The sequence below is a fragment of the Acomys minous genome (assembly GCF_964271855.1).
Source record: "Acomys minous genome assembly, chromosome: 14".
Lineage (NCBI taxonomy): Eukaryota > Metazoa > Chordata > Mammalia > Rodentia > Muridae > Acomys > Acomys minous.
Window position 1 is genome coordinate 65,872,875 of NC_140496.1, and position 26,538 is coordinate 65,899,412.

Genomic DNA, 26,538 nt, shown 5'->3' on the forward strand with positions numbered 1-26,538 from the left:
GATACCCACAACAGTCTAGGACACACATGCTGTGCCACTGGCAGCAATCGGCATTATGGAATATGCATTAATATTCATGTAAGCTGGCAGAGGTCCACAACCAGACAGTGTAGCGCTACCAGAAAGACAAAGTCTGAACTAGAACGCTCTGAGGTCAAGCAGAGATCTGAAATGCAGATGCTGTTTTGTACCACACACACCTGCAGGCCTGTCTATATTAACGAGCCTCACGGACAACACGTTGTTTTCGAAAGTCATTAGGTTTTGTAATGGTGGGAGTATGACAGGTTCTTCTTTTTCTTCTTTCTGCCTCCAATTCAGAGCCAAAAAAGAAATACTCAGAAAAATTTGACAACTATGTATTTATTTTCTCTTTGAATGTTCATGATTATTTTTAGTTTCTAATGTAAGCAGACATGATCTCAAGCATATAAAACTGTGTTCTTTAGAATTATCTTCCAGGTAATATACACAGTGAAATAATTGTTTTAATTGGAATTATTTTATACATAAAAATCAATTTCAGCTTTAAGAAACTGCACTTATAGGAAATAATTCTATCATACATACATTTACAGTTTTACTTTTATAATCTCTTCATTCATGATCATTTTGCCCCCACACTGTATTTCAGCCTAAGTATCCAGTAATTAGTATGTGACAGGTAGCTAAACCCCTGTCCTCTTAACAGGCTCTGCTCCAAAGGTGAAAACTTCCTGGTAAGAAAGCACTTTAATGTTGTATCTTGTACAAAGCAGCAACAGTATTAAATTATTAGAAATGGCAAATCCAATAATGCATAAACTCCCTGAAGAAGCATACATGAAAAGCACATTACTCCATAAACTATTTACATTGTTTAAGTTATGACAGCAACATCTTCTGTTTTAGCTGAACATATTAACAAAGCCTCTAATAAAAATAAAAACAACAATAAAAAAGCTACTCTTCCTTAAGAAAGGAAACTTTATCCTTTGATTTATTCAGCATTTTTATGTCATCCAGCAGCTTTCTGGGTGTTAAAATATGTGTGGAACCTGGTGGAAGAAATTATAAATTTTCAGAATTATTTTCTTCTGCTTAAAATGTTTGGTGTATTTGAACAATACTTCTAGCACATTTATGTAAGATTCACATCGACCCTGGCCACTGAGCATGCTTAGTAACGCTGCAGAAACCCTGTCCATCACACATGGGCAGTGATTTGTACTATACATCGGTATCCAGCAAGGAGAAAATTTTTCCTATCTGCAGAGAGAGAATCTTAAGCAGTGCTGTGAATCAAAGTCTGTCACACAACTCCTGCAGCTCTCTGCTTAGGAAACCACCTATTTGCAATGGCTTCACTAGAAAAACAAAATCTAATTTCCTTTACTATTAGTGTGTGTGCCCGTGTAGGCACATGCTGTGGCCCACACATGGCAGCCAGAGGACGACTTTCAGTAGTGGGTTCCTCGTGCCACTGTGCTAGGACTGAAGGTTGTCACATTTGCTCAGCAGTTTTTACCCACTGAGCCCTCTCACTGGCCCAGACTAGTATTTTAAAACTCAGTTCCACACAGGCCTCACCAATGTCAGATCCACAGCCACAAAAACAAAGACTTGTGAAGTAAGCATGCATTAATATGTCACAAAAGCACTTAATGGCAAGAGCAAAGTCAGAAGATGTAGTTTTAAAGGAGTAAGCTCAAGCCCCTAAAAATCCGAGTATCTAAAAATAAAACTATTAGAATATCAACTTGGGGGACCTTTAGGCAATTTTATAAAGCATGTTCTATGACTGATCCTTTCTCTGCATGTAATAAGACAGTCTTAAATTTTCCCATGTATAATTTTGCCTGAAACACGTAAGCAATCAAAAGATGAAAGTCTTACCAATAATAACCTCACAGGACTTATGTGCCTGAGAAACTTCATAAGCACACCGCATCTCAGAGTATGTAACTCCTCCAATTACGAAAATAATCAGCCTTGACCCGTTTCTCCGGTCCAGCTCTAAATAGTTAGTTCTGGGTTTCTGGCGAGCACTGAAAAGTAAAAAATAAAGCAAACATGCTACAAACGTTCCCAAAGTCACACAAAGTCACCTTTGGAAGCATTGTCTTGATCGTAATGAAATGATCTAAGTACAGTATAGTTTCATCACAGGCAAAGCTGCCTTTCATATTCCAATTTGAACAAATCCAATTGAAAAAATGTATCTTATATATATATATATAAAATAAAGTCTTATTTCCAAAAACTAAAATAAAATCCACTCAGACGCCAGGCGTGGTGGCACACGCCTTTAATCCCAGCACTCGGGAGGCAGAGGCAGGTGGATCACTATGAGTTCGAGGCCAGCCTGGTCTACAAAGCGAGTCCAGGACAGCCAAGGCTACACAGAGAGACCCTGTTTTGAAAAACTGAAAACAAAACAAAAACAACAACAACAACAACACTCAGACTGCGTTTTGACTAGAGCTCAACATTTCTACTTATAAAGCTAACATTTTATTTAATGTTTAAAATATTTTTTAATTTTTATTTTGTGTGTATGTGTGTATGGGTGTTTTGCTTGCATGTGAGTCTGTGTACCATGTGAATGCAGTATCCATAGAGGCCAGAGAAGGGCACTGGATCCTGTGGGACTGCAGGGGTGAACAGCTGTAAGCCACCATGTGGGTGCTGGGAACTGAACCTGCATCCTCTGAAAGAGCAGCCAGTGCTCTTAACCTGAGCCATCCTTCTAGGCCCCTCTTTTATTTTATATGAAGACCTCATTTAGAAAGTGAGATTTAAAGGCAAGCAAGGGAAGAGGACAGGGGCAGACTAGGATCTATCGGGGTACTGGGACAGCCACTGCCGGGACCCAGGCAAAAACACCTGTAATGTGCCATCACATCTGTCAGAAACTGAGCAGGGAACAGGGAAGTCCAGAAAGTGGGAAACTTCCTCAAAACAAACACAAGGACAAAACCAAGGCTCTGCTCTGTAGGCTTTGCTAGACAGCTGCTCAACTATTTACATGCAGGGAAGACTCAAGCATCAAGAACATGTAGGGGAAATGGGAAGGAAGAAGCCGAGCCTGGGAGGGCTGGCTGATGCTATGCATCCTCAGTGTGGTCGGCGGAGGATGGAAGGGACATACTAAAGGAGACAGAAACAACCCTTAGCCAAGTTGAGAAATCACTGGGCAGCCCCACTGCGAGCCACAGGGGGGGGGGTATGGCCGGTGGGGGCCCGGAGTGCAAGAACACCACACACCCCCAGGGAGATAAACAAGAGAGAACCCCATGCTGACATAACACATCAAACTGACAGAAGCCAAGTACCAAGAGGAAGCCCCACATGGCTCCTTAGGTAAAGGTGCCTGCGGCTGCCATGCCTGACGCCTGAGTTCAGTGTTCAGGACCTACATGGTGGAGGGAGAGGACTGTCCCCTGTAATGGTCCTCTGACCTCTGTACATGCACTGTGTCATTTGTGCGTCCACATACAGAATATAAAACAACCCCAAATCCTACAAAGCACAATTCAATACATTACACAGGGTAGAAATACAGTTAGAAATAAGTATGTACATACAGGTAAACGATTAACTGAGACAAGAAAAAAAAGGAGAATAAGGTCAGGGCACGAAACACAGGAAGCTTCAATTTATTTCATTGAAGCTGGGCTCCAAGGACAGGAGCGTGCATGAGGAAGATATTCTGCCTCTCGGAACTTTCAAACAAAACATTATAAAAAAAAAAGAGTCATATCAGGGCGTGGTGGTGCACGCCTTTAATCCCAGCACTTGGGAGGCAGAGACAGGCGGATCTCTGTGAGTTTGAGGCCAGCCTGGTCTACTAAGCGAGTCTAGGACAGGCAAGGCTACACAGAGAAACCCTGTCTCGGAAAACAAAAACAAAACAAAAAAGGGTCATATGCAGTTGGGTGTGATTACTCAGCAGAAGGATCAGCAGCCTGGGAGGTACAGCGAGGTCTGCCTCAAAAAGAGAAAAGGAAAGGGAAGGACAAGGAAGGAAAGGGAAGAAAAAAAGAAAACGGAACAAAACAGAAGGGAGGTGAGGGGGCAACTACGCTATGTAAGGAAAAAGAGGTGTGGGGAGGAGAGTTTTATGACCGTACTCTATATTATAAAGTATGCTTTCCTGAATGCATTTAGTTGGCTACAGCTGAAGAGGAAAGACAACCTCTCACACTGCTGTATGCTTCAAAGAGGACAGCTGTTCAAAGAGAGCATCTGAGCAGCATCTGGTCTGTAGTATAAAAGCAAAAACACTTCAGTGACTTATAGGTTACCTCACAGCTCCAGATCCATTCCACACTGCTGGGCACCGGGAACAATACGGCCATTCTTTGGAATCTAATCTATTATCAATGGCATCCTAGAGGAGAAAAGCCATTAACACCGTCAAGAAAATGTAATTTCAGATTTTTTGTTTTGTACACAGCTCTAATGAACAGTAAAGATATATAAATATTTAGTAAGATTACCCCTTCTTTATGCCCACAAATATTATTTGCAGCAAAAATCAATATACTAGGACTAGAGAGACGGCTCAGTGGTTAAGTGCACTCACTCATTGCTTTTCTGGAGAACTGAAATTCAGTTCCCAGCACCCACATCGGGCAGCTTACAAACTGCCTGTAACTCTAGCTGCAGGTGATCCAATGCCTCTGGCTGCCATAGGCAGCTGCACTCACGCACACATACCCAAACATAGACATATATAATTAAAGTAATAAATAGAAAACAAAAATTAATGTACTAACTGACTCACATATTAAACAAACATATAGTTCAGATCTGCCTTTCTTTATGGAGTTTCTGCAACAGTAAGAGGACGTAGAGGTCTCTAATTGGCACCCCAGGCCACTGACCTCATAGCAGCGCCTCTGAAGCAGAATGCACATACCTGACCCCGCGACACTGAGGACAGTCCCATGACGGGAATGTCTTCCTGTTTATGGTATTTCTTAAAAAACTCCCTTTTCTCAGTGTTACATTTTATGATATACTTATGCATTTGCTTAGGATGTATATGAATGCTTTATTAATACAGTAATTTATATTTGGTCAATCAGCAGGTTCATGCTCATAATTTATTATGGCTACAGTTTTTATTAGATAGTCAACACAGTTTGCTTTATAGATGACAGCACATAGGCACTGAAAAGTGGTCACAAGAAGGACAAAGCAGTTCAAGAAGTTTTTTGAGACAGGGTTTCTCTGTGTAGCCTTTGGCTATCCTGGACTTGCTTTGCAGACCAGGCTAGCCTCGAACTCACAGTGATTCACCTGTCTCTGCCCCCCAAGTGCTGGAATTACAGGTGTGCACCACCGCACCCAGCACAGTTGAAGAGGATTTTAATAAGACTGCTAGAAAGGAAGAAATCATGTTTTAAGTTAGGAGAAATTTTGAAAGCCTAGGACAACCACAGATCCAAAATGCAGTTTCTGAATTTAGCATACAAACCTTGTTAAAGTGTTTGAACAGGTTGATTTTCATTTTAAAAATAAACAGTTAAGAACAACTACTTAGGGCTGGGCATGGTGGCACGCGCCTTTAATCTCAGCACTTGGGAGGCAGAGGCAGGTGGATCATTTTGAGTTCGAGGCTAGCCTGGTCTACAAAGCGAGTCCAGGACAGCCAAGGCTATACACAGAAACCCTGTCTCGAACCCCGGTCCCCGAAAGAAAAAAAGAAAGAAGGAAAGAAAGAAAGAGAAAGAAAGAAAAAGAAAGAAAGACTACTTCTGCATAATCATTTGGGGGGTGGAGGCAAGTTACACTGTAGAAGACAAAGTCTAAGTTCTTTAGATTTTTCAGATATGTTTATGCATTTGCAAAGTCACGTAAAATCAGTTTTGAAAAACAGAAAAATAGTAAAATCATTATCACCCAAAGGAGAGTAGAAATCAGAACTATAATTAGTCAAAAGAAAGCTGGACTAAAGCCGGTGCCTCTCATACATGTGCTCATTTTATTATTATGAACAGTGGAGAATTTTCCGAGGAACTTAAGCCTTCAGAAAAGTTTCTTTGCTTATAAAGCCCTACCAGACACAGCTTCTTCTGGGGACCCCTGCACTGCAGGAACTCCTGCATGTGAGCCAAGGGGAAAGAGTAACCCGGAGCCTCAGGGGTCGGGGGAAGGCTGGATCTTTACCTCCATGATGTCTTTGATAAAAGGTGTCCACCGGGAAAGCTGAAAAGTCTCTTCTGCAGACCGATCTTTTCTTAATGGTTTGGCTTGTTGGGACTAATGTAATTAAAGGAACAAATAATTTTATTCAGTAATATATATTTCCCAACAAAGATTTAATTACCAGCAAGTCTGCACTCCATTTAATAGAGAAACTGCCTACTTAAAAAAAAAAGAAAGAAAAAAGTAGCACACTAGTTTGGTACGTGCTGGGTCACTGAGCAGCATTTTGTATCTTAGCAGTGCTGTACAGAAGGTTGGATATAAAATGCAACTATTGGTACAAATGAATCATAAACATAAAAATGTAAGTAGCAAATTATAATAGAGCAAGAAAATACAAATTTGCTAGCATTTTTTATTTACTCAGATTACACATGAAAACAAAACACTGGGGTGGGTACATAGCTCAGGTGGTAAGAAAGCACACTCGTAGTTCCTGGCAACACGGAGTGGCAGCACACACCTGTGACCCAACACTTCAAAGGCAGACAGGAGTTCAGGGTTATTCTTGGCTACATAGTAAGTTTGAGGCCAGCCTGGACTACATGAGACCTTCTCTCAGAAAATGAAAAAACAAAAAAACAAAAAACAAAAAAAAACCCCAAAAAACAAAAAAACAAAAAACAAACAACCCCAATTGCTTACTTAATAATCACATTCTATAAGATGAAGTCAAGAATGTCTACAAGATTCCCATATACAAAAGCAGTTCATGCAAGGACCTCATGGAACAACGGCCGTTTGTCTGAGTCCAAAAGTAGTTAACATATGCACACGTGCCCACAGACAGACAGACATAGACACACAGACACACATACACACACAGATGCATGCACGCACGCGCACACACACACACACACACTCACACACACAGGACTTCCTTACTGGGGGAACAATGGGAACACCAAGGTGGCTCCAGTTACGAATCATATCACTGTCATCTTCTATCTTTACGTTGTGGATCAGTCTGTCCAAATTTTCTTCAGTCGTTCCTTAAGAAAAAGGGAAGCAAAAGCGCACAGTCAGATAACCGCTGCTGTAACTAATTCTAAGACTGAGGTAATTAATACAAGGACTAAAGTTAAAAAAAAAAAAGGCAAACTTATATCCCCTCTAGACTTCTCTCAGTTTCCTATTTTCTTTGTGTTCACCTTAACCAGCATTTCTTCTGCAGTTTCCCAGACTCCATTATGGTGAGTAACAAGCCAGTGAGGCGGGGCCTAGGGAGATGGCTCAGTGGCTAACGGTGCTGGCTAAAGATGGATAACCTGGGTTTGACCCCTGGGACCCAAACTGCAAGATCACAGAATAGATACCACATGGGCACTGGGCAGCGTTGGTGGGTGCTGTAATTTGGATGTAAAGTCACTTCAGTCACAGGCTGTGACACGTACCATTTCCATCACACACATGTAACTAATATGCAGTGGCTAAATGTGAACAGAGGCTACGTGATTTTAGAGTCAGTACTTCCACACAGGCACACAAGCAAGCAGGCCCCCATTACCATTAATGCCGAAGATATAGAGCAGGACTGCTCGTATTTTGTCACAGTTGTCATGGTTTTTGTTGAGCAGCACTGGGAGGAGCACCAGCATGGAGTCCTTCACCCGCTGGCCCTCAGCATCTGTTCCAAGAGCCAGGTCCTTAACGACAGAAAAATGTAGACAGTGCTCTACAATCCAAATCTGCTTTTCTGTTTATGTATCTGTTATTAAACTGTCAGATTTTGGCGGAACATTGATGATACTGCACAGGAAACCTGAATGTTAGATGCAAACTATTCACTGCACAAAACACAAAAGGTCATAAAACAAATCAGGAAAGAACATCACGTAGCCCTGGGCTAGCCACTGGGCAGCCACCAAGAATGACTGTATGTGCAAAACAATGGATTTCTGAATACTTGTAGAAGATCAGAAAATATCTCATTAACAGTTTTTTGTTTTGTTGAGCCAGGATTTTTCTGTGTAGCTTTGGCTGTCCTGGACTTGTTTTGTAGGATTAGAGGTATGCACCACCACACCTGGCTTCATTAACAGTATTTTTTTTATTAACTACATGTTAAAACAATAGTGTGAACATACTGGGTTAGGTCAAATTTATTACCCAAATCAATCACACTCCTTTTAATCTTTGTAGTGTGGCTACCAGAATAGTTAATACTGCATGCAACTGGCATTTAATTTCTGTTAGGGGAATATTCTAAACAGGTTAGGAACTATAAAAAAGTATCAGTGGTGGCGCACACCTTTAATCCCAGCATTCGGGAGGCAGAGGCAGAGGCATAGGCAGGCGGACTGCTGTGAGTTCGAGGCCAGCCTGGTCTACAAAACGAGTCTAGGACAGCCAAGGCTACACAAAGAAACCCTGTCTTAGAAAACAAACAAACAAAAAACAAAGCATCAAAACAAAAATGTGGGATGTAGAGTTCTGTAGCTCAGAGTACTTGCACTGTGCCCCAAAGCCTTGAAATGATGTTCCAATAATTAAAGCGCCCCGCAATCCAAATTGCAAGATCACAGAGTAGGGGGATTACTTGTCAAGGTTGGTGACTCTCAGTTTGCATCTGGAATGACCCAGAGGGCCACGTGATAAGCTTCTGTCCTTTGGTGTTTCTGAGGGATGGAGGGAGGTCTTCAGGTCTTTGGGCTGTGCCTTTGAAGGTGTTGTCCTTCTCTGTCTATCTCCTGGTGTTCTTGCCATGACACCCCTGCTCTGCCAGACATCCCTGCTATGATGTGCCACACGCCCAAAAGCAGTGACGCCAACTGATTATAAGTCTCAAGTATTCTCAACCAAGTGTGCCCCAACACCAACCCAAAACTGTGAGCCAAAATAATCCTTTTCTCATTAGAAGTTTATCATTTCAGGTATTTGTTACTATAGCAACACAAAGCTATCAGGCATCGAATACTGCCTAGGCCCCTTCTAAGAATCTATGATTTTGTGGAACTCAGTCTCTGTATTAAGCAATAACATTACATGTTCGCTTACAAAGTCGCTCTGGAAATGACTACAGACATGGTGCTTCCAGCTCTGTACATACCTGCTCAGTTTTGCAGAGCTTCTCAATATTCAGCTTAAACTTATTCATGCAATCTTCAGCTAAGTTAAGATGGACGACTTGCTGAAAATCGGAGGAAACTGATTATTTACATTTTAATTATTTTGTGTAACTGATAATATTAAACGTAAAAGATGTGTCTATGGGTGTTTTGCCTACACGTATGTCTGTGTGCCAGCTGCAGTGTGTGTCTAGTGCCCAGAGGCCAGAAGAGGGCATCAGATGCCCTAGAACTGGAGCGGCAAATGACTGTGAGGCCTCGTGTGAGCACTGGGGCTGAACCTGGGTCCTCGGGGCGAGCCGTCAGTGCTCTTACCTGCTGAGCCGCCGCTCCCGCACCAGTGCTAAAGCTTTAGGATAACATGGGTTCCAGTGTAAGAAAGAAACATTCAACAGAGAGAAGCAGCTCAAGAAAGGAAGTGAGAATCAACATGACAAATAGATCAAGAATCAACAGACAGCAAAGCCAGAACAAGTGCTGAGTCTGTGTGGGGTGTGAAGAATTATGAAAACTTGGGTAAAGTTTTCATGGGGAAAAAAGCCAAATCTTAAAGAATAGCAACGAAAGGTTTCTTTTATATCACTGGTTCCTGACTGGGATACAATATTATAAAAATGTGAAAAGATAGTGATTTCTAGGAAAGGCTTGGCTAGGGATAGAGGCTCACACTTGTATTACCTGCAATCTCAAGGATGAGGCAGGAGGATTGCCACAAGTCTGACACTAGCCTAGGTGAGAGTGACTTCCAGTTGAGTCTGAGCTAGAAAAGATCCAACTCCCTACTTCCAAAGGTGGATGGATAGAGGGATAGATAAATGGATGAAAAGAGGGAGGGAAAAGAATGGAAAGGAAGTGAGTTTATCTGTACAGATATGCCTTAAATGGTTTTAAGTTTAATTTGTAACTATTAATATAAGGAAATATATGGATTGGTGCCAAGCACTGAAAACAAACAGAACAGCCACTAGTTAATCTCACACTGAATTTTTCTATGAGGTTGAGAAATATTAAACTTATTCTGATCAGCTGCTCAAGACAACTTTCTAAAAAAGGTTTAAAAGATACAGGTGATGTAGATGAGACATCATCAGTGGCTGCTCTGGTTGGTTTGGGCATTTCTCATATCCACAGGAAAGGTTGGGAGGACAACTCCCAGCAACTATTCCTGGGACACTGCTAAGTCGACCACAGGCTCAGACAGTCAAAGGTTCTCACACAGGACCTTGCTTACCTTCGTCATCTGTTTTCGGAAGTGAGGCATCTTTTTCATCAGCTGGGTGAGAGCACTAAGTGATGTCTAGGTAAAAACAATTAAGCAAACCCAAGATTCAGTTATTGTACATTACACCTTCTTAATCTAGAATTTCTAAGCCTTAATGAACAGTTAATTTAATAAATGTGCTGGGTTTTAAAAGAGCTTTAGGGGGCTTCTGACTCTGTCACATTAAAGCAGATGACATCAAGTTACTCTCCCCTGTGGAGAGGTGAAACAGTACCTTCTGGGCAACCCGGGGAAGCACAGCAGGTGAGCCCTGTGCTCAGCCTGCCTCCTTCCTTCAGGGCTGCCTAGGCTGAAGGCTAGAGAGAGAAAGGGACTAGCCAGCCTAGCCAGAACATAGGAAACGTGCGCAGTGGCTGTGCTGGGACCCTCCTCTGCGTAAGCACAGGGGGCAGCACTCAGAGGCCCCTGAAGAACAGCGAGGCAGTTCAGCACTGACGGGGTTCAGAAGAGCCTCTGTGCTTCGGACACAGGAGTCCTCTCGGAGACAGAACAAAAAGATGTAAGATCACTTCTCAAATAACCAAAACCAAAATTGGAAAGGAAAAAAAGCTATTCTAACTCTCCTGCAAGCTGGCTAGTGATAAGCAGGAAGTAACTCTAAATAGAAACAGTAGGAGAGAACTTAAAAATCAATAGTCTAAATGTCTAATTCAAGGAGCTAGAAAACAATTAAACAAAGTTGAAGGGCATTAGGACTGTGTGCGAATAAAAGAAATCTAAAGCTAGCCTCAACAGAGCCAGCAAGACGCTCAGCAGGTAGAAGTGCTGGGCATGGAAACTCAAGGGTCTGTGTTTGGTCACCAGAACCCACAGAAGACAGAAGGGAGAACTGGCTTTACTAAGCTGTCTTCTGGTCTCTACATATGTACCACAGCACTCACGCACCATATACACAGATCGTACCCACACAATAGTAAATAAACAACACTAACATATAATAGAGAAAACAAAGCCATGTATGTATGTATGTATGTATGTAGGTAGGTAGGTAGGTAGGTATGTGTGTATATATGCATGTAGTACTAGGGCTTGAATCCAGGGAATCTTTTAGACAGGCCACTAAGCTATAGCCATGGCTCTTTTATTTGGCAATTATTAGGGTTTAGCAAATGGTCTCATAACATTTTAGAGATTTAAAAAAAAAAAGGTGAGTCTGCCAGATGTGATGGCACACGCCTTCAATCCCAGCATTCAGGAAGCAGAGGCCTGAAGATCTGTGAGTTGAGGTCAGCCTGCTCTACAAAGGGAGTCCAGGACAGCCAGGACTGTAAGAGAAACCCTGCCTCAAAAAACAAAACAAAACAAACAAACAAAGGTGAGGCCGCAAATAGTTGGACTATGCAGTGACGCAGAGCACCTGTGCAGTGAGCGGCCAAAGCTTTGAGTTAAGTGACAAATAAAAGATGTTCCCTCCACTAGGGACCTCTGGTTTCTATCACTCACTGTCTGAAGAAGACTGATCTAACAACTCCAGACATAATATTAGATTTCTAGAGCAACCGTGACCAGACACATACAGAAATACAATTTCATCTAGATAATGGAATTTGTGTAGCACACAGGGAGAACCTCCCCCAAACGAGAAACACAGGGGTTATTGTCACAAGAGGCAGAGAAACTAGAACGGCTATCTGGCACCTGATGAGGACTTCTAAGTAAGGTGCGCAGGGTAACACTAAAGAACTGACATAAATTATAATTAAAGACTGCTTTGACAAGGGTGCTCTATCCTCAGTGGAAAATTCAAGTCATATAGAACAATTAAGTTACACAAATACTTTCAGGATAAAATGAGAGAATAGCAACTAATTTCATAAGGTTAGCATAATTTCTATATAAAAGTTGGACAAGAACAAGACGAAAGATTAATGTTACAGGAAACATTCCTTGTAGACAGGAAACAAACACCAGCAGCAAGTGTTAATCAAGCAGAACCCACCGGTACTTGGGACAGACATCATGACCAAGTGGAGTCCACTTCAGAAAGACAGCTGGTTAACTAGCACAACAGCGAGATAGCCATCACACTAAGACTCTAGGAGAACGGAGTACAACAGAGAAGCAGCAGCTGATGAGACAGGGTTTTCCCAAAGGAAGCAAAGGACGAGGTAGGACAAATCAGCACACGTCAGTCTGTCTGATCCTCACCCCACAAAAAAGAAAACTAAGCACGTAAAGATGTACTGCAAAACAGAACAAAACAGAACTGCCTTCATCTCATCAAGGATGTGACTAAAAGAAACAAAGCCCTCATGAGGAAGTCACCGGAACAAGGAAGTTCCCTTCCACCAGCTCTGCTGTCAGGTCCTGGGGCCAGCCAGAGCCAGGAGAGATTAGCTACTAAGAAAAACAGTTTCAAGTCCATAAACGTTAATCTGGGTAGGAAGACACTAGATATCCTTTACTCACTGGTTCTATTATTACACAAAGTATTTAATTGATTAGGGTCACTGGATCCAAAGTAAAAGTTTACAAAAATCATCTATATTTTATATGCTAACAAAATAGAATTTAAAAACTATTTACAAAACTGTGTAGTAACATTAGACTGAAAATAACATGGAAATGTATAATTGTAAGAAAAACAACTTAGTACACATTAAGATTTGTGCGCTCTACTTATGTATTTATCTTTTTTTTTTCCCTTTGGAGACGCGTTTCTCTGTGTAGCCTTGGCTGTCCTGGACTCACTTTGTAGACTAGGCTGGCCTCGAACTCACAGCAACTCCTGCCTCTGCCTCCCGAGTGCTGAGATTACAGGCGTGTGCCACCACGCCTGGCTTATGTATTCATCTTTAATACTAAAAACCTCAACTAGCTGAACTGGCATGGTTGTACATGACTTTACTTTTAGTACCCAGGAGCAGATGAAGCCAGCCAGGGCAGCATAGTGAGTCTTGTCTTACAAAACAAACAAACAAAAACCCTGCCTATGCACTGATGAAACTGACTAAATGGCCTTTGGTAAATAAGTTTTAATGGGAGTAACACAGATAAAAATGTTGGTAATTTTTTTTTAAATGAGGTAATGGTTGTATAGGAATTTATTTTCTTTATTTCTCTGTGTTAGAATGGTCCCTAAATAGAAAGTTAATGGTAATTTTCATCCTTCTCACTTTCAACTGTGTTTATAATTTGCCTTGGCAGGCCTGGCCAAAAAAAAAAAAAATGTTTCCTGTTACCACTTTGAAAGGCTCTTACCTTCCCCTCTGTAGCTTTCTTTGTTGATGAAATTTCCTTCATAAGCTTTGGAATTTCCCTGTCAGATTGTGAAAAAAGAAATGTCTAAATTAGTTCTTTCCAAAACTATTTTAAGGTTATAGAATACACCTTAATTACTCAGAGCCTAAAAACTACAGAATCAGGTTAGAACAGGCTCACATACTCCAGCACAACCGCGATGTGTCGGTGCCGGACCCGCACCCACAGGTCGTCGTCTTCCTCCAGGATGGCCTCCTTCTCTTTCCCATCTGTTCGGTATCTACAACAGACCGAGGAGAACAGGTTTGGACTCTCTACCTCCAAAAGTGGAAGAAACATTTTTTCCAAACAACAATTATGAAAAGCAAATGAAAAGTATAGACTCAGTCTGCTACCTGAGGGGGTCAAACCCAAAGCAGATTAGAATCTATTAGAAATTTAGCAAAACATCTTTTTCCTTTAAAATGTTAGGTTTGTAGTCTTGGCAGAACGTCATCTTACAAAGCAGAACTCAGCATCCTATAGTCAGCTTTGAGAATAAAGGAAGCTGGGTGTAGTGGTGCTCGGAAGGCAGAGGTTAGACGGACTAGAGCCAAGGTCATCCCAGCAACAGTGTTCAGGGCCAGCCTGAGTCACAGACATCCTGTCTCAAACAGCAAAGACCACGAAGACTAAACAAAGACCAGCAACGCTGAATGCACAAGCAGCTGTGCCTATCATGGCTTAGGGTGACTGTGATGTGCTAACACCCCACATCTCAACTGCCAAATGTCTGCTGGGAGAACTGCTACTCCAGCTAGCCTGCTCAAAGTGCTTGGTGCAAAATTCACAAACACCACACACCGTCTGCTGCTTCACCCTACCCAACCCTATAATCACACCTCTTTTAAAGATAGGAAGAAATGAGAAAAACTCATATGTGTTCTGCTGGAGTAAGCAGCAATTCAAGAGATCCACAGAACCTGTGCAATGAGCTTTTTGATTGATTTCCTTAAGGTAATTTCTTAAAAAAAAAAGAAAGAAAGAAAGAAAGATTTATTTATTTATTATGTATACAATGCTCTGCCTACTTGTACCCCTGTAGACCAGAAGGGGACATCAGATCACATTACAGATGGTTATGAGCCACCATGTGGCTTCTGGGAATTGAACTCAGGACCTCTGGGAGAGCAGCCAGCGCTCTTAACTGCTAAGCCATCTCTCCAGTCCCCCTTAAGGTAATTTCTTTCCTCTCCTTCCTTTCTTCTTTTCCTCTGCAGATACCCTCCTTCCACTTTGGGGGTGGGAAGCCTCAGCTGTCTGTGGGAGCATCAACTTCCTGAGGCAATATTGGGGACCACACACTATTTTCTTAGTTCTCAACTATGGACAGACAATTCATGGAGATTTCTGCTATGTGAATACAATAATTTCTATAACCCCCAACAATAGGCTTCTTTTACAAAACAATCTTCCTATGTGGTGTTAGTTAAGGTAAAAATGGCTGTTTAATTACAAAGCTGAAGCCCTCTGTCATGCAGAATACCAATGTGTACTTACACAATACCTTTGCCGGTTAGGTGGCTTATAAGCAAATCAGTAGCGCAAAGGCTACACTCTCAGCACTCCCAGACAGAGGCAGGTGGACCTCTGTGAGTTCAAGGCCAGCCTAGTCTAGGTAATGAAATCCAGACCAGCCAGGGCTACATAGGAGACCCGGGGAGGGTGTATGTGGTAGGAACTGGCAGGGAACTGAGTCCCACTACAGTGTGCAGAACACAGGATGATTAGTAGACAAGCAAATCAGAGGGTGGGGGCACAGGTGACGTGAGGCTTAGGGACTATTACATCCACTTTGCCTTTGTCTCTGAGGACGCCGTGTAAAGGATAGATCTTATTGGGATTTTCTTTCTCCCCTGAGATGGGGAAAGACCGAAAGCAGAGCAGTAGAGATCAGTCAGAAGTCTGCAGGAAGACAGTGAGGTGGACTGGGCAACATCATGAGCTTGAGCTAAGTCTGTTGTCATAAGCCAGCTGAAAAACTAGATAGGTCTTTAAAATATAGTCATAATGATTAAATAGTGAATTGTTTTTTAGCTTGATGGGCCATGACAGAAATTTTGGCCTGAGTATGTAACTATGAGATAGGAGCTGCATTTACTAGGAGCACTAGTTGAGCACTTAGAGAGGTGACCACCAGCAACCCAGGTGTGGACACAAACGCTGAAGATGCTTAGCAGACATTTCAAATGACAATATTCACTAGGGAGTTGATGTGTCTGAAGTTAAGGCTGAGAACACACATGATGTGGGAGCCAGTGGCAGACAACCCTTGAGACTTAAGTGGGCTCTGAACGTATATACACAGGATCCCCAAACTCAACATCAGAACATTCCAACCCTAAGACGTAGGGACTAAGAAGGAACAGTGAGACTAGACTTGGATTTAGCAGCACAGAGGTACAGCACATAATGTCTAGGCTGGCTCAGGGGACTGACACCCTCGCAGGAGAAGGCTGACAGGCTGAGCTTGAGAGTTTGACTACTGGGACCATGGTGGAAGGAGAGAATCAAGATTTAACTGAAATGCAAGTAAAAACTGCAGAAAATACATACACTAAGAAAAATTGCCAAGTATTAAATGTTTTATCTGTTTAATAAAACAATGAATTAACTAATAGGCTATTTTATAGTACCACAGACTTAATGTAGGGTCTCATACATGCTAGGCAAGTGCTCTACAACTAAGTCCTCTTTTTTTGCGGGGGGGTGGGGGGGTGGGGGTGAGGGGGTGGGGGGGTGGGGGGGTGGGGGGGATGATATGGGGGGGTTGAGGCAGGGTTTCTCTGTGTAGCCTTGGCTGTCCTAGACTTACTTTGTAGACTAGGCTGACTTTGAACTCACAGTGATCCGCCTGCCTCTGCCTCCTGAATGTTGGTATTAAAGGCATGAGCTACCATGCCTGGCCCTAAAATCCTCTTTTTTTTTTTTTTTTTTTTAAGATTTATTTATTACATACAGTGTTCTGCCTGCACGTACTCCTGCATACCAGAAGAGGGCATCAGATCACATTATAGATGATCATGAGCCACCATATGGTTGCTGGGAATTGATCTCTGGAAGAGTAGTCAGTGCTCTTAACCTCTGAGCCATCTCTCCAGCCCTAAATCTTCTTTTCATTCAATTATTAAAAAGCATTTTTTTAATGCTGGGTGCGGTGGCACACACTTGTAATCCCAGCACTTGGGAGGCAGAGGCAGGTGGATCTCTGTGAGTTCGAGGCCATCCTAGTCTACAAAGCCAGTCCAGGACAGCCAGGGATACACAGAGAAACCCTGTCTCAAAAAACCAAAAACCAAAAACAAAAAACATTTTTGAGTTGGAGTCTTAATAAACTGCCCAGGCTGGCCCTGAATTTGTGATCCTCCTACCTAAGCCTCCCTAGCAGCTGGAATTACAGGTCTGAACCACTGGACTTAGTGCTACAAACTAACATAAACAAAATTTCATAAAATTAATACTCATTTTTCACTACTGTATTCATGTAGTGAATCTGCTGGCTTGAAACCTGCAACGCAGCCCAGGCTAGCTTGAGCTCAGGGTTCTTCTGCTGAGGGTCCCAGGTGTGTGCTGTATGCCTGGCTTCACGTAGCAAATCTCGGCTGAAAAAAATACTATTTGGACTTAGGAGATCATGTCAAAAAGCACAATGTGTATGTCTGTGTGTGTGTGTATGTAAATGTATGTAAAGTAAAATGGTTTCTTCCTTTCTTTTCTTTTCTTTCTAAGGTTTTTAGAGACAGGGTTTCTCTGTGTAACAGCCCTGGCTGTCTTAGACTCTCTTTGTGTAAAATGGTTTCTTTTTTTTTTTTAAGATTTATTTATTAATTATGTGTACAATGTTCTGCCTGCCCACCATAAGAGGCCACAGATCTCACTATGGATGGTTGTGAGCCTCTATGTGGTTGCTGGGAATTGAACTCAGGACCTCTGGAAGAGCTCTTAACCTCTGAGCCATCTCTCCAGCTGGTAAAATGATTTCATAAGAAAAGCTATCTCACTTCACTTACTGGCCCTTAGTTTAAAAGTAATATCCTTACTTACAGGTTAAATCAATAACTATGAAAACAGTAAAACTATTCCTGTTCTCAGTAGCCGGGCTGTGTTTCTAGTGTCCTTTAAAATAAACTATCTTGACAAGACACCTTTGGGTTTTTGATTTAGAATAAACACAGCCAAATCATTTTGAATGGAACATATATGAACTATAATAACGGGCCTGGCATTTACTCTGAATGTAAGTAAAAAGTAAGAGTTCAACTTGTTCAAATGCAGTGCTATTGTAGCATAGTTAAGGAAGCCAGTCCACTTAAAAGCTCTAAAGCAAGCTGCCTGTTAGTTTGCAAAGTAAACATGCTGTCAGGGTTACAGTTACAGGAGTGAGAGAGAGAGAAGGTCTCCGAGCAAACAGGTTACAGGCCTTTCAGATTTCTGCTGCTTGCAGATTTCTAAGGCAATAAGTAGTCTGTCTACAAGCCCTTTATAAGCCCTTCAATTTATACTTGCTTGTATGTATCATTCTCAATTGGTAGTAGATCATATGCCATTGCCTGAAAGGTCAGTTCATGCAGGACAGTGGACACAGGATCAAAGCCACGGTCAATTATTAAGAGCTGGGAATGAGTTTTACCCTAGAATAACAAGATAAAATTATCTTAAGAAATTTCAGTAACTTTGTGTGAACACATTTTTAATATCTTAGAAAGTTAAATTTAATCCTTTCCCTCAACAAAAACACACAATAAAACAAAACTATATTGAAACAGACAAAAAATACAAGTGGCACAGTAGGGAAAAACAAGACTACACAACGATCATTTTCATAATTAGATTGAGGCTAAATATAGCAATATAATATTTCAAAGTTTCCTTGAAGAAGTAACATTTGGCTTTCCCTAAATATGTTTTTTCTTTTCTTGTTTTTCTAGGACAGGGTCTTCACTGTGTATATAACCCAGGCTGGCCTTGGACTCACCATCTGCCCTCAGCTCCCCACGTGCTGGGCGCACAGACACTACTATGCTTGGCCAAAGTTATCTTCTTGGACATTCAGTCCCAGAAATAATAAGGCTGATATAAATTATGAGTAGTAGCTACTACTTGAGTTCTTTGTGTTAGACATTTGCTAGTCAAGGAAGACATTTCATTTCCGAGAAGTGCTACCTCACAGTTATTACAGCATTCCCTCAAGGCAGATATACATATACACACAACTAAGAGGCCACTACAGTTTAAGATTAAGCAAATCTCCAGGTCATACTCTGGTGCTAAGTAGCAGAATGGAGCTTTAAGCCCAAGCTATTTCAGTGCTTGTACTCTGAACTATTAGGCAATTTTAAGAGCAGAGATTATATTAATGAAAACTAAGATTATAAACCATAATTAAAAACCTAGTTAACATTAATTCAAAAATACTACCAACTACTAAATAGTGAGTGAGTAATGGTGTTGGGAAATTCTACTGCTAATTTTTTAATTGTCTCCAGTTCATTATGGGGGTGAAGGGGGTGGTGTAGGAGGAATCAAGCCCAGGGTTTCATGCTAGGCAGATGCTACGTCCCCAGCCCTGTTTTCATTTTTGATTTTGAGATAGGCCAGCCTCGAGCTCACTTTGTACCCTAGGCAGGTCTAGAACTTGTGATCTTCCTTCCTCAGCATTCAAAGTAACTGGCATTGCCAGTCAGTAGTACCAATCCTGGTCCACACTTCGCTTTTTTTTTTTTTTTTTTTTGATTTTCAAGACAGGGGTTCTCTGTTTAGCCTTGGTTGTCCTTGACTCATTCTGTAGATCAAGCTGGCTTTGAATTCACAGAGATCTGCCTCTGTCTCCCTGAGTGATGCCCAGCTCACATTTCCCTCTTAAAAGTAACTAATTCTTTAGCTTATTAATCAAAGAAGTAAGAGGTAACTACAACTCAGGCAATAATTCCTATTTATTTACACAAAGCAGACAGAGGTAAATCCACCAGTTAGACTTTAAAATACATTTGACTTAGTTATTGTCTCTCCTAATAGAGGCTGAAACAGAAAAGTGCTGTGGTAAAAAGAGTGTTATGGAATCAAGTCTGGGGGAGTTCATCTGCAGCTGGCTTCTTGTATGACCTTGGCCATCAAGTTTCTCAACCTCTCATACAGTGCTTGGTAAAAATTACATAAAACGACAGGACCTCTCCTTGAAAGACTGCTGTGAAGGTTAAATGCATCACCCCAAAACACAATGCAGGTGAGCTGCGGAAACACAAAGGAAAAGGCAGTGCTGTATGACACGAAAGCTTGGAGACAGGGGAGAAGATGGTGGTGTCACTTGGCTTGAAGAGTCAGGAAGGGCTTCAAATAAATGTAAACCTTTATCAGGTGCTTGAATAAAAGAAAGGCGCCAAGCAATTGAAGGATGCTTAACTTCCCAGGAGAAAGAATAAAAGAAAGAGGAGGAGAGAGTATTTTGCCTTTTTTTCCACTGAAATTGTGCAGGACTTGATTTAACAAATGTTTTTATCCACTGCCTGCTGTGTTTATTAAGCTACTCGACTTTCCTAACAGAGTAACAGCTCCCACCGCAGCCCGTGGTTCCCGCGGCCACTCCTCCTCTGAGGCAGCACAGGCCTTTACTCCGTGGCTTTGTGAGGCAGCTTCTAGGACAGCTCTTGCCTGGCTACTTCCTCAGGCTCTTCCTTCTCCAACCACACCTGCACCGGCATTCCCCAGGTCCCAGTCTTTGACTGCTTTACATTATTTTTAGAAGACACAAAGGTTGCTATTTTTTACTTTTTTGGGGGTGGGGAGGGTTTGAGACAGGGTTTCTCTGTGTAGCCTTGGCTGTCCTAGACTCGCTTTGTTGACCAGGCTGGCCTTGAACTCACAGAGATCCGCCTGTCTCTGCCTCCCGAGTGCTGGGATTAAAGATGTGTGCCACCACGCCCAGCTTATTACTCTTACCTGTACCAAATGCTCAGACAGTACTTCACCTAACTCTCACTCCAACCAAGCAAGGTACACCTTACCTCACTCATTTCAGAGATGAGAAACACTGGGGTCCAGAGCTAGTAATAGCAGGAAGCCCAGCATATATTAAATACTAACCCAGCGGAAGGCATCATTTGGAAGACTTCATACATATTAACTAGCTTACAAATGGGCATTATTATTTCCACCTTATAGAGACAAAAATTTAGTTCATAGAAGTTCTGTAATTTGTCTTAATTAACATAATTATTAATCAAATGGCACAGCCAAGATGTAGGCCCACTGCTGACTTCAAAGCCTCCAGCCTCCCTAGGCCACACTGCCAAACCACACTATATAACGTTTTCATTTAAGGTCTCTCAACAGAACTTCAGTCTATCTTAGTGGGTCCCAAATCAATACTAAAAAATGAATGAACAGGTTGCTTTGACTTATAAAGAAAATATAGAGTCATTATTTGCCATTTATAAATTACCTTTATTAGGCCTTTTTCATCAGTTTTGTAGTAGTCTTCAAGTTTTTTTTCAACCAGTTGTGCAAGCTTACTGGCATTATCTAGAGGTTTACTAAAAATGAAAAAATATTTCAACAATTATCTGTCAGGACATACTTTACAGTATTATAAAGTTAAATTCTAAAATAAGAGTTTGTAATTTGAGGTTTATAAAATGCAAAAATTTAAAAACATGGAAAGTTTCAGGTACTACATGTCACATCACTGCCATAGCCTCAGCTACTTTACTATGGAGGAATAAAGTCATAACATATGGAGCTGCTGTTCCTGTCCTTCCTCCCTCTGTCACTACACAGGACTCTATATACTCAGCCCCGAGAGCAGACAGGCACCAGATCACTCTCAACTTCAAACCGTTACGAACAACACGGAAACACAGATGCTGGGCACATTTCTCCATGCACACCGCACATGAAGGTATGCACCCTGCGCTTGAGGGCATTTGCATTTTCAGCTTTTCTAAACATTACCAAATTGCTTTCCAAATGAAGTGACAATTACACCCCCCTCCATTGGCAGTGTGGTATTTCCTCAATCTCTTTTACTCAGTCTTCCAATATAGTTACTTCTTAAAATCCTGTGTGATGTTTATACAGCCTAAAAGAATATTCTGAAAAAGAACGGTAGAATTTGTATATTAGTGGAGTGTGTGTGTGTGTATGTGTGTGTGTGTGAGCTTGCCTGTGTGTGTGAGAGCTTGCCTCTGTGTGTGTGTGTGTGTGTGTGTGTGTGTGTGTGTGTGTGTGTGTGTGTGTGTGTGTGAGCTTGCCTGTGTGTGTGAGAGCTTGCCTCTGTGTGTGTGTGTGTGTGTGTGTGTGTGTGTGTGTGTGAGCTTGCCTGTGTGTGTGTGTGAGCTTGCCTCTGTGTGTGTGTGTGTGTAAGAGAGAGAGAGAGAGAGAGAGAGAGAGAGAGAGAGAGAGAGAGAGAGAGAGAGCTTGCCTGTGTGTGTGCCTGTGTAGGCCAGGTCAACACTGGGTTTTCCTCTGTCGTTCTTTATTTTTTTGAGGCAGATTTTAAAATGCCTACATTAAGAAAGTTTACAGTAGCGTGTAAATTTGCAGCAGATGTTTCACCATCAACTGGACAAATGCCAATGTTCAGATAAAGAGCCTGCTCTAGGAAAAGCCAAAGACACATTCACTACATGCAGCAGTGGAGTGTAGTTGTTGTCTTTCTTAGTAATTCACAGTGGGCTCCTGGCATTCTAACAACCCCATGAGAAAACTATTATCACCATTCCCATTTTAAAATTATAAATTCTAAGACACAATTCTAAGAACTCCGGCCAGTAGCAGAGCCAAGATTAAAATCCAAGTGACCGACAAAAAGAAAAGAAAGCAAAAAAAACCCAAAAAACAAAAAACCTATGAAACAAACAAAATTCTATGATCCAATCTATACCAGTTCAAAATTAGGCAAAACTAAGCTACATGTCAAAAGTGAGCAGCAGTTTGCTCTGGGGAGGGAAAGGTGAGGTGACTGGGGAGAAGGCGGCCTTTGGGATACTGTGGGTGCTGTTTTTCACAGGAGCGTCAGAAGGCTACTACTGTGAATACTGGAATGAGCTAACAAACCTTATACATAAAACAAATGCACTTTACTGTAACTTCACTTTCATAAAGAAACAAGCAAATAAAGATATGTAGTATAAAAATTGAACCATACCTCTTTAAAAAAAAATTCTAAAACTTATTTAAAATGCCCACTAGGATCAAATACTAGAAATGCTTAGATACTGTAACAAGTATCCAAATAATGTGGCCATTTAAATTTTGTGGTAACTGCAATGATAAACCATTAAATGCCAAGATTACAGTGGACAAAACAGCCCCCAAACATTTCTTAAACTGATTTTTTTAAAACTGTCTTTAAAGGAACCAAATTTAAGCTTTGAAATTCAGTAAGAGGCGATCTGAAGCCTAAACCTTACATCTTTATGTCAGGCTTGGCAACCACACAGGAAAATCTATTCGCGAAGCAATACGACAAAGCAGAGCCGCGGTGTCCTTAGGCCTTTCTAGGTGAGCAGGGCACCGCTCAGCCTTACCTCTTATACCTCACCCCAGGGTTTTCATCCAGGGTGGCGCACACTGTCACAATCTGCTCCGCCATTGCCTCCATGACGGCTTCTTTCCTGCTGGCATTACTAGGGTCTGGACTGTAACAGTAATAGAACGCGTCTGGTACATCAAGAGTATAAACCTAAGTCAGGCCAAAAAAAGTTACACTGTCAATCTAGAGGCTTGATTCTAAAAATGTATCAAAATCTGCGGCTGTTGTTTGAGACAATGAAGGACAAATGCTGAGGGCTGTTTCCGGAAACAGGAAACAGTTGTCTTTACTTACTCAGATCTCACTGCCTCATCTTTCACCCTTCATCTCTTTCCTCAGTCTCCTCCTCTTCAGTCTACTTCACCCTTCAACCCTGACCCTAACCCTAACTGAAGTGACTGTGTCCCCCCCACACACCCTCCACCTGACAGGGTCTCTCTGTGTAGCCTTGGCTATCCTGGACTCGCTTTGTAGACCAGGCTGGCATCAAACTCACAGCGATCCACCTGCCTCTGCCTCCTGAGAGGTGGGATTAAAGGCGTGCGCCACCATGCCCGGCTGAAGTGACTGCTTTTTACAGTCTGTAACAGAGGAAGGAATCTGAAGTAGAGTTGTCAAACTCAATATATCTAATGCTTGGCAGAAAGAAAGGAGTTAATAAATCTTAACTCAGTACATATGCACAAAGTTCCCAAGGCTCATATAGGTATCTCTTTAATTGTTTAGCATAGATTCACATCCTTAAAGATCTTCTTCCCCGAATCTTAAGACTTAACATGAATACAGTGAAGTCTCACAGATGTCTCTCTCTCTCTCTCTCACTCACTCACTCACTCACTCACTCACCTAACAGATCCATTTCCTGGGTTAGCAGCCGCTTATGAGTATTATTTGAGAGACAGACAGGAAGGAGTTGAGAGTTGGGTTTTTCAGAATAGTGGGAGTAAGCTGGGCTGTGGTGGCACACTCAGCACTCAGGAGGCAGAGGCAGGTGGATCTCTGAGTTCAAGGCAGCCTGGTTTACAGAGAGAGTTGCAGGAAAGCTAGGACTACACAGAGAAACTCTGTCTTAAAGAAAAAAAAATAGAGTAATCCTTTCTCAACTTAGATAAGGCACTGGGTGTGGGAATGGTGAATAATAAACACAGGTATGTAACAAGTTAGGAATAAGCCCTTTGCTTTTCCTTTCACTAAAGGTCATTTATTTATTCTTTGATCATAATCAATAGCAGCAGCCCAAACATAGACTAAAGTCCAGCTGTGCCAATCCAGGTGTGTCTCAAAGGCTCAACTGCTGTTTTAATTACCAACCAAGAAGCACTCTGCACATGAACTGCCACCTTATAGTATACATGCCACTGCAGCAGGTAGTGCTGTTTGTTCAGAATGTTACCATCCCAGATCTAAAAGATTTCTCCCTAAGGCAGCGGGTTGCAATCCCTTTGAGGGTCAAATGACCCTTTCACAGGAGTCATCTAAGACCATCCTGTATATCAGATATTTATAATTCATATATTATAGTTATGCAGTGGCAAAGAAAATAATTTTATGGTTGGGGGTCACAACATAAGGAACTACAGCAAAAGGTCACAGCACTAGGGAGGTTAAGAACCACTGCCCTGTAGGAACATATTTCCCACCCACGGATGTCTCGACTATGGAATGTTATCAGAAGAGACAAGTAACAAGCAAGAAGCTCTAAGAACGTGTGTGTGTGTGTGTGTGTGTGTGTGTGTGTGTGTGTGTGTGTGTGTGTGTGTGTGTGTGTGTGGTAGGACACAGAGGGTAATAACTCAGGGGCAGAGTGCTTGTCTGGCATGTTCAAGGCCCTGGGTTTGAGTCCCCAAACCTACCAAAACCAAACAAATCCCCATAACAAAAATGACCGACAAGAGCAACAAGAAACAACTATGTGGTTCCAACATTTTTCTTTTCCTGGCTACATTTCCATTGCCTTTTCAGTTTAGGTCCCAGAACACAGATGATGGAAATCCAGCCAATCATAATGACTTCCAAGACTCCATGTTTCCTTAAAGACTTGGGGATCAGTGCAGAGTTTTCTGCACCCGCTCGTGTGTAACTGTTACCTGTGGTATGGTCTCCGCCAACTATGGAAAGCCAGCACTCCTTGTAACCCATGTTCCTACTGCTCCCGCATCTTTCTGTTCTGAATCTTTGCATTCATATTTTTTACCTCCTCGAATGTGCCTCTTAACTGCTACCATGTAAAATTGTATTCATTTTTCAAATGCTTCCCTAGTCTCCTAGTAAATACTCCTTCTGTGGCTGACTGTGCCACGTGTCCTCAGCTTATGCTCTTTACAGTAATGACTCCAGTTCACTGAGAAGTCCAGTCATGCATGTCCATACAAGACATTTCCAGTTCCCCGTGTGCTTAGTGTAGTCACAGAACTACATTTCAGCTAACACAGTATAAATGAAGATTCTTACTTCCTTCTGTCTCTCTGCTTACTATATATCTTTTGTTGTCCTTCTTCCTCACATAGGAATATAATTCTATAGTCCTCTGGCTCATGAATGGAATGCCTACGAGAACAGGCTCCTGACAACTCTGTAGATCTACTGTGCAAAGTTTCTAAAGCCCACTTCCTAACTTTTTATAAAGCAAGAAATACACTCTCACACATTGAGAAGTTTAGAGTTTCCTGTTGTACTCAGCTGAACCCAATACTGACTGATAAAACTTCTGGATACTTCGTATCTCTTTCACAGTTCTCAAGTGAGACAAGACCGGCTATTTTTTTTTAAAAATATTTTATTTAATTGTAATTTATGTGCATTGGTGTGAGGGTGTCAGATCTTGGAGTTACAAGAGACAGTTGTGAGCTGCCATGTGGTTGCTGGTAACTGAACTCAGGTCCTTTGGAAGATCAGGCAGTGCCCTTAACCACTGAGCCATCTCTCCAGCCCGAGACCAGCTATTAAGCTCACCATGTCACAGGAGACTGCCTTGATTCTGGCAGCTGGTCTCTAGCTGCTACAGTCTCACTCTGTGGACCAGGCTGGCCTTACACTTGTGATCCTATAGCCACTGCCTCCCAGTGCTGGTATTTTAGGCATGCTCCATCACACCTTGCCCTGAAACAGTATTACATGCTCAGATAAACCTCTGCTCTTAGCTTAAAGCACTTAGTAGCATTTCCAACATGTTTTTATTCTCATCATAATTTTTCCATATCAACTAAACTTATTAGGTAAAACCA

General features: G+C 41.9%; 1 protein-coding gene across 1 annotated transcript in view; it reads right to left on the minus strand.

The window, feature by feature from the left end:
- Positions 1–347: 347 nt before the first annotated feature.
- The window catches only part of STXBP3 (syntaxin binding protein 3), a 44,724-nt gene continuing 18,533 nt past the window's right edge, over positions 348–26,538 (minus strand). The window contains exons 7-19 of the mRNA XM_084757024.1: positions 23,310–23,464; positions 21,224–21,314; positions 18,292–18,416; positions 13,931–14,026; positions 13,747–13,804; positions 10,495–10,560; positions 9,245–9,325; positions 7,703–7,841; positions 7,081–7,187; positions 6,157–6,249; positions 4,287–4,372; positions 1,876–2,027; positions 348–1,037 (exon numbers count right to left, since the gene is read on the minus strand). Coding sequence (XP_084613150.1) covers positions 943–1,037; positions 1,876–2,027; positions 4,287–4,372; positions 6,157–6,249; positions 7,081–7,187; positions 7,703–7,841; positions 9,245–9,325; positions 10,495–10,560; positions 13,747–13,804; positions 13,931–14,026; positions 18,292–18,416; positions 21,224–21,314; positions 23,310–23,464 — 1,344 coding nt within the window. The 3' untranslated portion in view covers positions 348–942. The remainder of the gene's footprint in view (positions 1,038–1,875; positions 2,028–4,286; positions 4,373–6,156; positions 6,250–7,080; positions 7,188–7,702; positions 7,842–9,244; positions 9,326–10,494; positions 10,561–13,746; positions 13,805–13,930; positions 14,027–18,291; positions 18,417–21,223; positions 21,315–23,309; positions 23,465–26,538) is intronic.